The following is a 12,397-nucleotide window of genomic DNA, read 5'->3' on the forward strand; positions in this document are numbered from 1 at the left end:
TCAGATGCCGAACTGGCCTTCTTTCTGTTGGACTAGTCAGTAATAGCTTAGCTGTCTTGATTTATTTTGTGTTGCGCTTGCTTGATGTTTGGCTGTGTTAGGAAAGTTGTTGGCTAGTTTTCTTTACAAACATCCTTGCCAATGTTATTTATGTAAGAATTTGACGTAGGCTGTAACCTTATTTTCCAGTTTCCAGGTTGAATGGCACGTTTCCTCGAAAATAGTGTGCAGCTGGCTTTGAAGTAGGCCTAGTTTTCTATTGTTTGGTGGGTGTGTCAGAGGTGTCACGCAATGTACTGTACACAGTGGCTCCAACATAAGACTTTAAAAAATGCAAGAAAAGACTAAAATGTTGGAAAAAAGGAATTAAACAAGTATTTTAACGATTTCATCAGGCTCCAAACAATCCCAGAAAAGAATGCCTTCTCAGCTGTGCTTGCGTACCACAACGCACCACCGTTTCCATTCAATTAAACGTTTTGCTACTTTTTCGGGGGCTGAACGCAGCCCAGCTGTTCACATTGACCATCAAGTCAGTCTAAGTGGTATTTTGAATGCCCTCTACTGAGCTTGATGATGTTCTCATTAAGATGTTCATTTCTATTTGCCTAGGAAATAAAGCTTCACTTCTCTGTTCCAACAACCCTCACTTACAGCCATCGACTCTTATTATCGCAGCAGGCTAAGCTTATGGCTGATTCTTTCCAGTGGGCCTATCTATCTGTGAAATGCATAAGATGTTTAGGCCTATAACACAATAGGAGTGAACATCCTCCTTTTCTGCAAGAATAATTTAAACGCTTCTCATTAACAAAAAGTCCCTTAAACCCACTCGATCTCTCTAACTCTAACTTAATAATACACTGTGAATTAAGGCAATTTCACTGTGCCATTTTTGCCACAGGGTGGCGATGAAGATCTATTTACTGTGCCATCCCAGTCGTGACTTCTGGTGGTGCAGTCTTGTAGCAGATAAGCATATTTCAGCTTCAAAATTGGCTCTGGAGAGAGTTTATTAATGGAAATTAGATGGAATACACAATGCAATAAAAAAAATCGAATTTATTTAAAGCCATATCATGAAAGACATGAAAGTTGGTTTTGGGAACAAATGTCCCTCTCCACCACACTCCCATTCCACTCGAACCATCACTGGTATCCATGCATGAATTTGATATGCTGGTTGCCCAGTCTCTGACTCTAAACTCTGTCCCTGGATCTTTATAATTGTGCTGTTCAGAATAATTCATGCACATGTTTAGATTAGGTTTTGAGCATATTTCCAATGCTTCGCTATTAAGCTTTTCATTCAGTCATCATTCTCCAACAAGATAATTTAGCTTAACAGAACAAAAGAAAAAAAACTGCATAATACGTTTTAAAGAACTTTGTCGACTTAAAGGTCCCCTATATGTCTCCTACAGGTTCCTCTAAATGGGAAACTTAGGCTGGTATATTTACACCAAAACGAAGGACCATACATCAAGTCAGGGAGTTCCTTGGGGTAAACACTGTGGCATTGACGTTTCTTTGTATATGTTCACTTAACAGAAAAACATGAAAACAATTTGTTTGCTTCTCACCAATCAGCTTCAAAGGTTATTTATTATTGTTTGCTATTTCTGTCACATGATTACAGCAATATGAGACATTTTGTCATGATTCTTTGTGCTTTGATTTAGCAATTTTTCAAGGAAAATTAGTGTAGATATTTAGGATATGGAGAAAGAGTAAGAGTAGTTCAAACTCATGAAATGGGAAAGCAATATAATTGTATAATACAATACTAAAGGTACTCTTCCGCTCTTCACTCTGAGCTATATCGTGAAATGAAGGATTATCTTGAATGCCTTTTTGGTTCTCCTTAAAGTTCCTCCTCAGTGTATAAGGGAGGGCTGATCTGCACATCACTGAACACAGCCAAGAATCCCTGTGAAAGAAATCACATTTACAGTCAGATACAGAGCCTCCCCATATAACCATAGAACACAGAGCCATTCTCATATAATGTCAAATCTGTGCTCTTTACCATTTACACACTGATATCAATATTTTGAATCACACCGATTCACAGAACGCATTGATTTGTGTCATTTAATTAATTCAGTGGAACTTTCCGTAGACTAATTTCCTGCGAAATGTTGAAGCTTCCATGTTTTTTAGGGCAAAACAGAAACATTTGACTAGTTTATCTAGGTTTTACTTGCTTTCACTACGGATGCTGTCTATTCCCACCATGCATGTTGATGGCACTTGCAGTCCCAGTCCGCATTCTCACTCAAATTCCCATTCTCATAATATTCTATTTCATTCTATATATTATTTATGGCTATTTACATTCTAATGTTTAATCTCAGCTACGCACTCATTTACTTCATCCTCTCCTGGCCTATCTAGCACATGTAGTGTCACTCATACTCACCTGTAATCAAACCCACCACACCTCTTGAAGCTCACTGGCACCCTACTCTACCCACCCACTTTGAGTCTCTTGATGCAGCCGACCAGTTTGTCTGTAAACCCACCTTCTGCACCTGCAAAACTGTCTTCACCAATGCCACACCTTTCATCAAAGGGAGAGGAAACCCTCTCTGAAGCATCTCTAAAACAGAAACAAAACAAAACTACTTTAGGTTAAAGTATAAACCTCTGTCCAATGAATCTACTTTGTCTAAATCAAATCCCTAAAACATCACCTAACCTTTATCAGTTATCTAAGAATGACACATGACATTTTTTTTTGCATCAAATGATTCTACTGAAGTACATGTGTTTCTGCCATGCTGCTCAGATATCAAACCCATGTTACTGGTCACTGGTCAATTCTGGTCACTTTCTGCCTTCTTTCTTTGGAAACACAACATTTGTTGCTAACAAAACATGGTCAAACTCATGGAAGGTAAGTGTGTGCAGTATATTTTAAGCAGTAGATCAAGTTCATGCCCACATAGTTCATGTAAAGACACCATCACATACATGCAGTTATGCAGCAATCACACATGATGTATGCTAGTTTTTCAGGGAATCTTTCAACAACCATGGTGTAAGGAACTAACAATTACCCTACCCTTTGCTGCATTTAGTAAACTGGTAGCAGGATCCAATTTAAATTGAAGGCTGTACCATCAGACAGAAATGGTTAAGGCTAACGTAGTTTGGACCAAGCAGCTGGCCAATATAGGTTGTGCTGCTTGCTATCTGTCACCTCCGACCCTAAATAGTTTGTGCTTGTGTGCCTGTTTGATTGTAAAAGGAAACATCTCCCGAACACATATGTCCCTTAATTAATGTGTTTGAATCTCACCATTCAGTTTTGGAAGAAAACCATTCTTCATCCCCATGATTGCAACATTCTTCAAGGTCGTAGTCTGTATAATCAGGTTCAAACAGTTATGAATTAGATAACATAACAAAATAAATAATCTTACTGATATTAAACATTGTGTAAACTATACATAAAAAAACGATAGACTAACCTGGAAAGTCCCAATCTCACTTGATGCCAGAGATAAGGTCAAGCTAAAGGAGGGGAAATGTTTTATGATGGTTAAAGGTAATCCTGTGCCCAAAACACAATATGTCAGTTTTAGAAGATTTGACTCACTTATCAAACCCCATTTTCCCCATCAGCTTCTCATTGGCAATGTTTAGTTTGCCACTGAATTGAGTTGTCTGTGTGAGAGGAAGGTAAATGGTTGTACAAGTATATAGAGAAACACAAAAAAAAACGGAAATTGTACTGTATGTTTTAAAGATAGCTCTACATATACTGTACCTCAATAATATTGTAGTCCCTCATTTCAATTGGCTTGCAGACATGCACAAATCTGAAGCTGAGATACTGTACTTACCAGGTTGAGTGTGAACAGGGGATGGAGGGTGGTGGTATTGTCAATGGCATAGGCTTTGACTGCTGCAGACAAGAGCAGAGACAATGAGTCCATCTGGAGGGAAACAGCTGGAGCCTCATCGGCAAACACCTGGAGCTTCATCAGCATGTTGGGGAACATCTTGGGCAGCTGGACTCACACACACACACACACACACACACACACACACACACACACACACACATACAGATGGTCACTTGTATGAATGTCATATATATTTCAGTGTACGGAAATGCAATTTCTCTACATATTAGAAGGCAATGAATCTTTCCTTCTTCCTGATGTTATGTTTCTCCATCTCTCCTCTGAGCCTTTTCATCGCTTCCTCTTGTTCAGTTTGAATCATTCTTGCTTTTGCACTGCTTTTGTCACTGACACTCACGTGAAGGACTCAAGAGGAAGGCATCTTTATCTCACCTGTGGGATGAATGGGCCAAAATAGCTGGTATTGAGCCGCACAGGAGACTTTTGAGGAATCTGGGAAGAAAGAAAACAGCAGTGCGGCTTCTTCAGTTCACCTTGTCCAACTCCATATGTTTCGTCTTGCTGTCTGTGAACTATCAACCCCTGTCCATTATCACTTATGTCTAAGAGACACCATTTCCATCCCTTACCTTTTGGAAAACTGATTTCTAACGATGTACCGTTTTCTGTTAAATAGCTTCCAAATAAGTGTTATGACTACAAGAACAGGCTACAAAAAACATGCCAATATAAACAGACCTAAATGGTCTCTACACCCCCCCCCCCCAACCCCCACCAAACCCCCCCAACCCCCACCAAACCATCCACACACCATGCTGTCTGTAACATTGATCTGGAGGAGCCCAGCTGTGAGGCAGGCGTAGGCATAGGAGTTGAGACAGAACTGGGAGATGCCCAGGGTGAACATGTGACCTGTTTCACATGGCAGCATGAAGTCCTTTGAAGGGAATGGAGGTTCCATGGGGTTCCACTCACTGTAAAAAACACCCTGCAGCAGAGCAGCATACAGTTACTCAGGAGTATATCATAGGGAGACCACAGGATTTATGTCAAGTTTGTAAAGTTGTGTTTGAGCTGTTGTCTTTGCCTGCTGCATTTGTAAATATGCCCAAAATGCCATGAAGCTGGGGAGAAAAATGTGATTGCGTCTCTTTTATTCTCACTTTGAAATCCACTTCCATGTCAGAGGTCTGTATGACTGGATCACTTGTGAGAGAATTGTTCAGGATCAGGCTGGGATCAACATGATAGGTGACTGCAAGAGAGAGCATCACATCACCTAGTCACTTCAGCCTAGCAATTTCCCCTTCGTCTTTTCCAATACCCCCACGCACCCACACACACACACACACACACACATACACACTAAAACACACATGCATTACCATTCATGGCTGCTAAAACTCCCTCCAGGTTTACAATTTCCTTTTCCAAAAGAGGGCAGATCTGTGTGTGATCACAACAAAGGACTATCAAATCTCAGGCCACACTTATTCTTAGAAACCTTTTTACAAAAAAATGTGTTTGAGTACTCACTGCGTTTTCAGTCATTGCCTTAATGTGGCCAGGAAACAAATCCATAAAGGCTTGGATGAGGATGCTGGTGAAAGTTTAGCACAATTTTACTTAAACCCTTAAACATGTGAAATCTTTGAGATTTTCACTTTGAGATCACCTAATCTCAAAACAAAATAAGAAGTGTAAGCACACATATTGTGACATTATTGGTCTTATTATTGTTTAGCATGTTAAATTTAAGTGTATGTGGGAGCATGTACATTTTAGGGTTTACCCTTTACATATAGTCCTGGCCCTAATTTGAAAGGGCAACGATCTGTGCATTACGAATAAGATGTTATGTGCAAATGACACAACATCAAAGGGAGGAGTCGAGAAGAATTGCTATATGCATATGCACTCATAGGACGCTAGAGTATCGTGAAGCCTTTGTGGGGCAGGTGAAACAGCATAACAATGGAAGACAAGAGAGAAGCAAAGTTAAACACATCACACAAGGTTTCTATTGGTTGGAGTTGGCGTTCTCTGACGCCAAAGCGCTATGTCAGCAGAAATAACCCATGTCCGAGGTCATCTTACTATGCTTTTTGCAACGTTTGCATCTGCAATGTTGCAGATGTAGGAAAGAAGAATGCGTAGTCTTTCTTTCCAGCTGCATATGTACTCTAAAGTTGTAAGAACACATACAAAGCCAGAAAGGTCAGCACCACACATACATACTTGATTATAGTCAGAGTTTTACATTTCTCTATCATTATGTAGACATCAATTTTTTTGAGGCAGGTTAAGCCTATATGATCAAATGAATATGCTAGGTAACCTAGTAATCTAGTTAGTTGAGGTGGTTAACTAGTTAGTTAGTTGAATTATCTCAAGTCTCAGTGATTTTCCTCTCGATAAAGAGTAACTGCACTCTTAACTCTGCACTCTTTTTTTTACATCAGTGCTAGTGTTTCTATAAAAAATATCAACATTTTAATGGGTTGAAAATAGCTCAACACACCATCTCTAAAATCATCCTGAACCTTACAAGGCCAATGCTGACATAGAGTCAACCGTTTGGGACTTATCTGCCTCATGAAATGGACGGCCCACCTCCCCCAGCCTTGTGAGCTTCACTTTCATTTGCTGACTGAGACTGAGACTCATCCTTCACAGGAGTTTACAACCCCCCTCTCAGCCTCACTCCGCCCCCTCTTTAAACCACTTGCCCACTTTCAAAATGATGCAGTGGGCGGAGTTAGGCTCACTGCTGGGGGTGAGAATACACTTTAAAATACGCAGGTGTGCCATTTTGACGCAGGTGTGCCATTTCCACACTTCAGATGTTAGTTTAACGATATGTCATACCATAGCTCAGTGCTAGCCTCCGTCGTTATACAGAAAACGCACTCCTGACCTGCTGTGAAATGTCAACTCTTAAGATAGGTTAGTTTCAGTTGCCCGTCTAGGCAAAAACAACCTATATTTAGTAAACAGTAAAAACAGGAATATTTGAAGGAATATTTGATGGGAATCATCCCATTTGTAGACAGAGATATTGCACTCACTGTAGGCCTATTTTTATTAGCCCTATACTGACATTATGCTATTAGACGGTAAATGGGAGAACAACATACTGCCTAACTGCATAGTCTATGTAGCCATTTGGTAACATATTTTGTTGTTATCATTGAACATAAGGTATATGCTGTCAGACTGTGACCCCCCCTTACACACACACACAAGCCCTCTATCTCTTCTCGGCAGACCTCAAGCAGATGGGTCCCCCCTTATGTGTTGTGGTTCTGCTTAAGGTTTCTTCCTGATTTACAGGGAGTTTTTTTCTTGCCCCTGTCGCCATTGTGCTTACTTTAAGGGGGTTCAGGCACTGGGCTCTGTGAAGCACCTTGAGACATTTTTTTTGTTTTGGCGCCATGAAAATAAAATTGAATTGAATTGAATATGCTTGCCAGACACTGAAAACCAAGAAGCCAGTTACATTTCGAAGAAGGAACACCCGCCAAAGTGGCGGAATGCCTTCCTCAAAACAATTTAAATGAACACCTAGCTTTTTGATCAGACACACCCAAATGAGGCAAAGGTCTGTTCTCAAAGGCACTTCGCTCTCTGCGCAAGTAATTCCCAAATGAATGTGCTCTTGTAATCAAAGTAGCTTTACAAGATGCCCTTCTTTGTTTCGTGTATAAGAACCACAGTTCAGATCTGTTTGATTAGGGCCCCAAGGAAAGACTAAAATCATGATAGACTGGCTTAATGCAAATGCAAAATAACAGAACACATGTCCATCCCTGACCAAAGATGGACAGTTCACTTCACTTGGTCCCCGGGCGCTACAAGCTGCCCACTGCTCCTGGGGGGTCCTTGAGGAAGGACGGTCCAGGATGGGAAAAAGCAGAAAATAAATTCACCGCGACCTCAGGCCTACCTGCGTGTGTGTGTGTGTGTGTGTGTCCTGTGTCGCCTCCATATATGCACGTGTGTGTTCCAGTGTGTCGTGTGTGCCACTAAAAACCTGACAAAGGTCATAATAATTATCATTATAATTATTATGCTGCCTGGGTTTAAGTTTCAGTGTTGCAGTCATGGGTGGTGAAAAAAACTGGTAAATGGATGAAAAGGACTGTATAGGGTGAGGTTCAGGTATGGTGGTGTCGCCCTGTCGTGTCTGCAAGAACACCTCTGGAGTCGGAATGCAGTTTATGGGGTTACGTCGATATTGCAGGCAGCACAGCAATACACAGGACTCAGACAGGCATATCCAGCAAAACACAAGGAGCTTTTATGTTTGTGGTAGTTCATCAGTGACGCACAAACATGTCAGAAAGGAACTGGAAACAAGTGTAACATCCACTGCTTAGCCGTAAACAAACAAGCAAACTAATTGCCGTGCAGAAATCATAAGTTAATATCTTTCATTATGCTCAGAAAGAAACAAGCAAGTTACCCACCCGGCTCCTCCATGAAACTTTGTGTATACTCTGCCAACTTGTGCTTTACATGTCAGGGTGCTGACAGATAAACGTGCTTGGTCATCTTTCCCCAGCTGTAGCAGTGACTCTACACAAACATCAAACAACGCCAAGTCCAATGTGCCTCCATCCTTACTATGTATGGAAGATAGGGTATGGGAGTGGAAGACAGATAAAAAGATGGGTTAGTATTCCATCAGTAAAAGTATTACAAATGTGCTGTATTTCAGGTCCTCTTTCTCACTTCCCCCTCTACAACAAACTATACAGTCACATGCCAAGGAGAATGAAATAGAAAATAAACTTAACTTACATGAGTCCGTATTTAGTTCTCCATTCCGCTGTTACAGCTATACTCAGTCCACAAAGTTCCATGTGGAGTCCAGCGTTCTCCTCAAACTTAACACTTGGCTGTGGATAATCAACCTTAACCACCTTCATACTGCAGAAATCAGTCATAGATACTTAATCATCAGCCATCAACATTCACCCATAACAGTGCCCTGTCATAACAGTCCTAACCTTAACTTAACCCTACCATTACACCCTACAACACAAGTCCAAACATATATTCATGTATTTCAATCCATAATATATTCTCATTAATATAACTTCAATCCTCCAGCACCCTTGCTTTGCTTGCAAACCAATGCAACTGCTAAATTGTTTTAATCCTCACCACAGGCTAAACACATAAACATACATTAACAAAAACCTCCGAGGCTAACACCAATGAGCGAGAGAGAGAGACGGGACTTACTCGTAAACGACATAGTAAACAGACCCAATTCCAATGTTCACTTTTCCTGAAATTTGTGGAATGTCTGTGGTGAGTAGTTTCTCTTGTGCCCAGCCTGTGATTACATTTGTCACTACACACACACACACACACACACACACACACACACACACACACACACACACACAATAAGTGCATGACATAACTGAACATTACATCTTGGGTTAAGATTAAAGTATTTTTGTCTTCAGGGCTCACCATAGTCAAGCCCTTTAGATGACATCATTAATTTCACTCCAGGCTGGGCTACAGAGGCCTGAGGAGCCAGCAGCAGTAGCAGGAGAAGCATCATCACTGTCTGCTCCGATGTCACTTCTTATGTGTCTGGTGTGCCCAAATATAATGAATGTTGTATAGATATCACACACATATATAAGTAGGTCACCTGGACATTGGTCCTCTGTCCTATGCGTCCATGGAAGAGTTTATGCTGTCCCTGACGGGTTGTGTTAGAATTGCCGGATACTACCAACACTGATGTGTGCTGCTAAACACAAGCATGGACTCACAAAGGGTATGTGTTCTTAAAACGTGTTTATTGCAGTATACTGGATAAGGTCATGTCTTCAGTCAGTCTGGAGACTAACTAAAGACAGAACCACCTACCCTCTAAACACTTCTCTAACTATCCACTGATGTTCAATGTGCAAATTGTAAATAATCTGAGTAACACTCATGGTGTTCTTACCTGAGTCTGCTCTCCGATCTGGTGACTGTTGTCTTTTGTCTTTTGTCTTTTGTTTTCTCATGGGGATTTTTTACATTCACACTTCCTCATTCTTGATCTTCTTTAATTGCCATATTCAAAGTTCTAAACTTGCCTCTGTCCAAAACACTCAAACTGTTTTATCGGACATATGTATCAGACACTATTATAGGCACCATCCAGAGTGTATAGTTTTAGGTGATAAGACAGGCTTGGTTTATGTTTGTCTGAATACGAAGTGAAGTTGAAGATAACAATATCAGTGTGGAACACCCTCACCCACACATACACGAGTCAAGAGAGAGACTTCTTTCACTTCTTTTTTCCTAAAAATAAAAAGAAGAAGTCAGACACATACTTCTGTTTATTCATGTTCTGATCCTCATTCTTTCTCTTTCAGGCGTGTACACATCCACCCACTAACCTACCCCTTTACACCATTTCATGGCCCGGGAAACATGTTTAACTACGCTAATGAGACTAAATATTATGACCACTCACTAATGAAGCGAATAATGTTGATTAGCTTGTTACAACGGTACTTTGCTAGATTAGATAGTGTGCCAGCAGTCTGTTGTTCTAATATAATACATATATGTGGGATGAGGGAGAAATGGGCAGGCCATACCATCATTGCCAGGCATTTGGGGTGATCCTGGTCAACAGCAGTGAGTACCTACAGTGGTCTGAGGAGGGATAGGCCATGTTCCAGTGACAGGGGTGTTTGGTGTCCAAGGCTCATCGATTCATTAAGGCAACAAGGGGTATTCTGTCTGGTATGAACACACAGAGGGACTGCTATGGCACAGATCACAGACATTTTTTTTATTATGGTCACAGGAGGACTGTATCGCAGCACAAAGCATCACAGGTGATGTCCAGTGCAGGGGAGAGGGATCAAAGGAGCAGATGATAACAACAGGAACAAGGAAATGTTAAACCACCGCTATTAACCCTCTCACACTGAACTCCGTACATCGTCCAGTCAGTGGTATAAGCAAACATGCACGTGAGGAGGATGTCTAAAAAGTTGACCCATATTACCCATATTACTTATCATACACTGACTCTACACAGTATGATATTCAAGCATGGTCTAAGGCTACATGGGTGAAAGGACCTGTCTTGACTTAGGACATTGCCTGGAGTTCATGTTTGGAAGGGACTTTCATCACATCACACTTCCCCCTTGTTTTCCCCTCTGCCTCCCGTCTGTGTCTACGTTTTCATGTGCTCCACTCCAGATTCCATTTCTTGTCTTCTTCAACCTTGGTTTCTGTCACTCTGAACCCACCTGTTTCCTGTTGCGGCTCATTAGGGAACTGCTTTTAACCACATCTCACCTTGCAGTCTTCGCCAGATTATTACAGTGTTACTCTTGAGCCTCATGTCGTGGGAGAGATTGATCGGCCAACAAAGCAGTGCTGATGAGCCATACCCAAGGCTTTCATAATTTGAGAAGCATACAGCTATTAAGAAAACTAGAAAGATTTAGATGTTTACAAAGCATCTTGAGTATAATGACACGAGAGACAACTTCTGAATGAAGACTGGCTATTCTTATAGTCATATATCTAAAAAATTGGACACAACTCACGTTGAACATTGACTGATTTATATTTCAATAGTAGAGTGTGTGTTGTCTGCCTAGGTGTTCCGGAATGTCAGGGGGTTATTGGTGTTAGACAATCACTGCCCTGTGCCTTGAGGTGACATTCATTGCTAATCCAACAGGGGGTAGGAGAGTCCTTTCTTTTGCCCACACAAACCAGTGGGATTTGCCAGATGCAGGGCCTAATTCAGGGCCTAAAACAGCCTTGGAATAATTTGGTTCTACATTTTGGTTCTGATTTTGGTCAAAACTAGGCCTACAAGATAGGAAATGTTTTATTCCATTGTTCGACATTCTGCACAAGGAAAATGTAGGCTATTGTGAATCTCTCCCGGGCGGGTAAAAGAGCGCCTCCATGTGTTCTTATTTCTGACCACTAAAAACCAAATGATCTAAAAATGCGAGATTCAGGACAAATAAAGGTAAAACGAACTGTGCAGTAGCCCACAATGCAAAGTGGGACCCCTGGTCACCCTAGCTATAGACAGGGAGCTTGAATACCAAATGGTTTTGGCTGTGCACATCTCACCAAACCTTTCTGCGCTTACTTGGTCAATGACATAACTTATTGATCAAGAAGACACTTCTAGGCTAAGTTGGGAAGTATAACTGCATGATATTCCTATGGCATTGCAAGCTAGGCTGCAGCTACTCTCCTGAATAAATAAGGCCATGTTAAGATATAAAGGAAACATGAGAACAGGCGTGATGGCTTTAGGGGAACATGACAGAGAGGGGACATGGCAGAAAGCTGGTGATTAATAAAGGAAAAGTCTTGAGGAAAGAAACTAGGGTTATTTCATTTTTTGCATTGTAATTTCGCAATAATAGGCAGACTGCTCATTCATTCATTATTTTACCTGAGTCTGTACTCACACGAAAGTAATTTAATCCCTTCACTAGAGCAGTTTCAGT

The 12,397-nt window shown here is 41.1% G+C and overlaps 1 protein-coding gene across 2 annotated transcripts; it reads right to left on the reverse strand.

The window, feature by feature from the left end:
- Positions 1 to 1,571: 1,571 nt before the first annotated feature.
- On the reverse strand, positions 1,572 to 10,155 carry bpifcl (BPI fold containing family C, like). 2 transcript variants are annotated; one of them, XM_031574329.2, is made up of 16 exons: positions 9,853 to 10,155; positions 9,363 to 9,488; positions 9,126 to 9,237; positions 8,679 to 8,807; positions 8,345 to 8,500; positions 5,412 to 5,475; positions 5,261 to 5,321; positions 5,039 to 5,130; positions 4,687 to 4,863; positions 4,308 to 4,367; positions 3,852 to 4,019; positions 3,605 to 3,672; positions 3,477 to 3,519; positions 3,305 to 3,368; positions 2,526 to 2,602; positions 1,572 to 1,930 (listed from the first exon to the last, which is right to left on the reverse strand). In XM_031574329.2, exons 2-16 carry the CDS (start codon positions 9,454 to 9,456, stop codon positions 1,865 to 1,867), a joined length of 1,431 nt encoding a protein of 476 aa, XP_031430189.1. In that variant the 5' UTR covers positions 9,457 to 9,488; positions 9,853 to 10,155; the 3' UTR covers positions 1,572 to 1,864. The 2 variants fall into 2 exon arrangements, with proteins under 2 accessions (XP_031430189.1, XP_031430186.1); XM_031574326.2 differs by lacking the exon at positions 9,853 to 10,155 and having other exon boundaries at positions 9,363 to 9,787.
- Between the last annotated feature and the right edge of the window lie 2,242 nt (positions 10,156 to 12,397).

Source organism: Clupea harengus, chromosome 1 (assembly GCF_900700415.2).
Source record: "Clupea harengus chromosome 1, Ch_v2.0.2, whole genome shotgun sequence".
Taxonomy (NCBI): Eukaryota; Metazoa; Chordata; class Actinopteri; order Clupeiformes; family Clupeidae; genus Clupea; species Clupea harengus.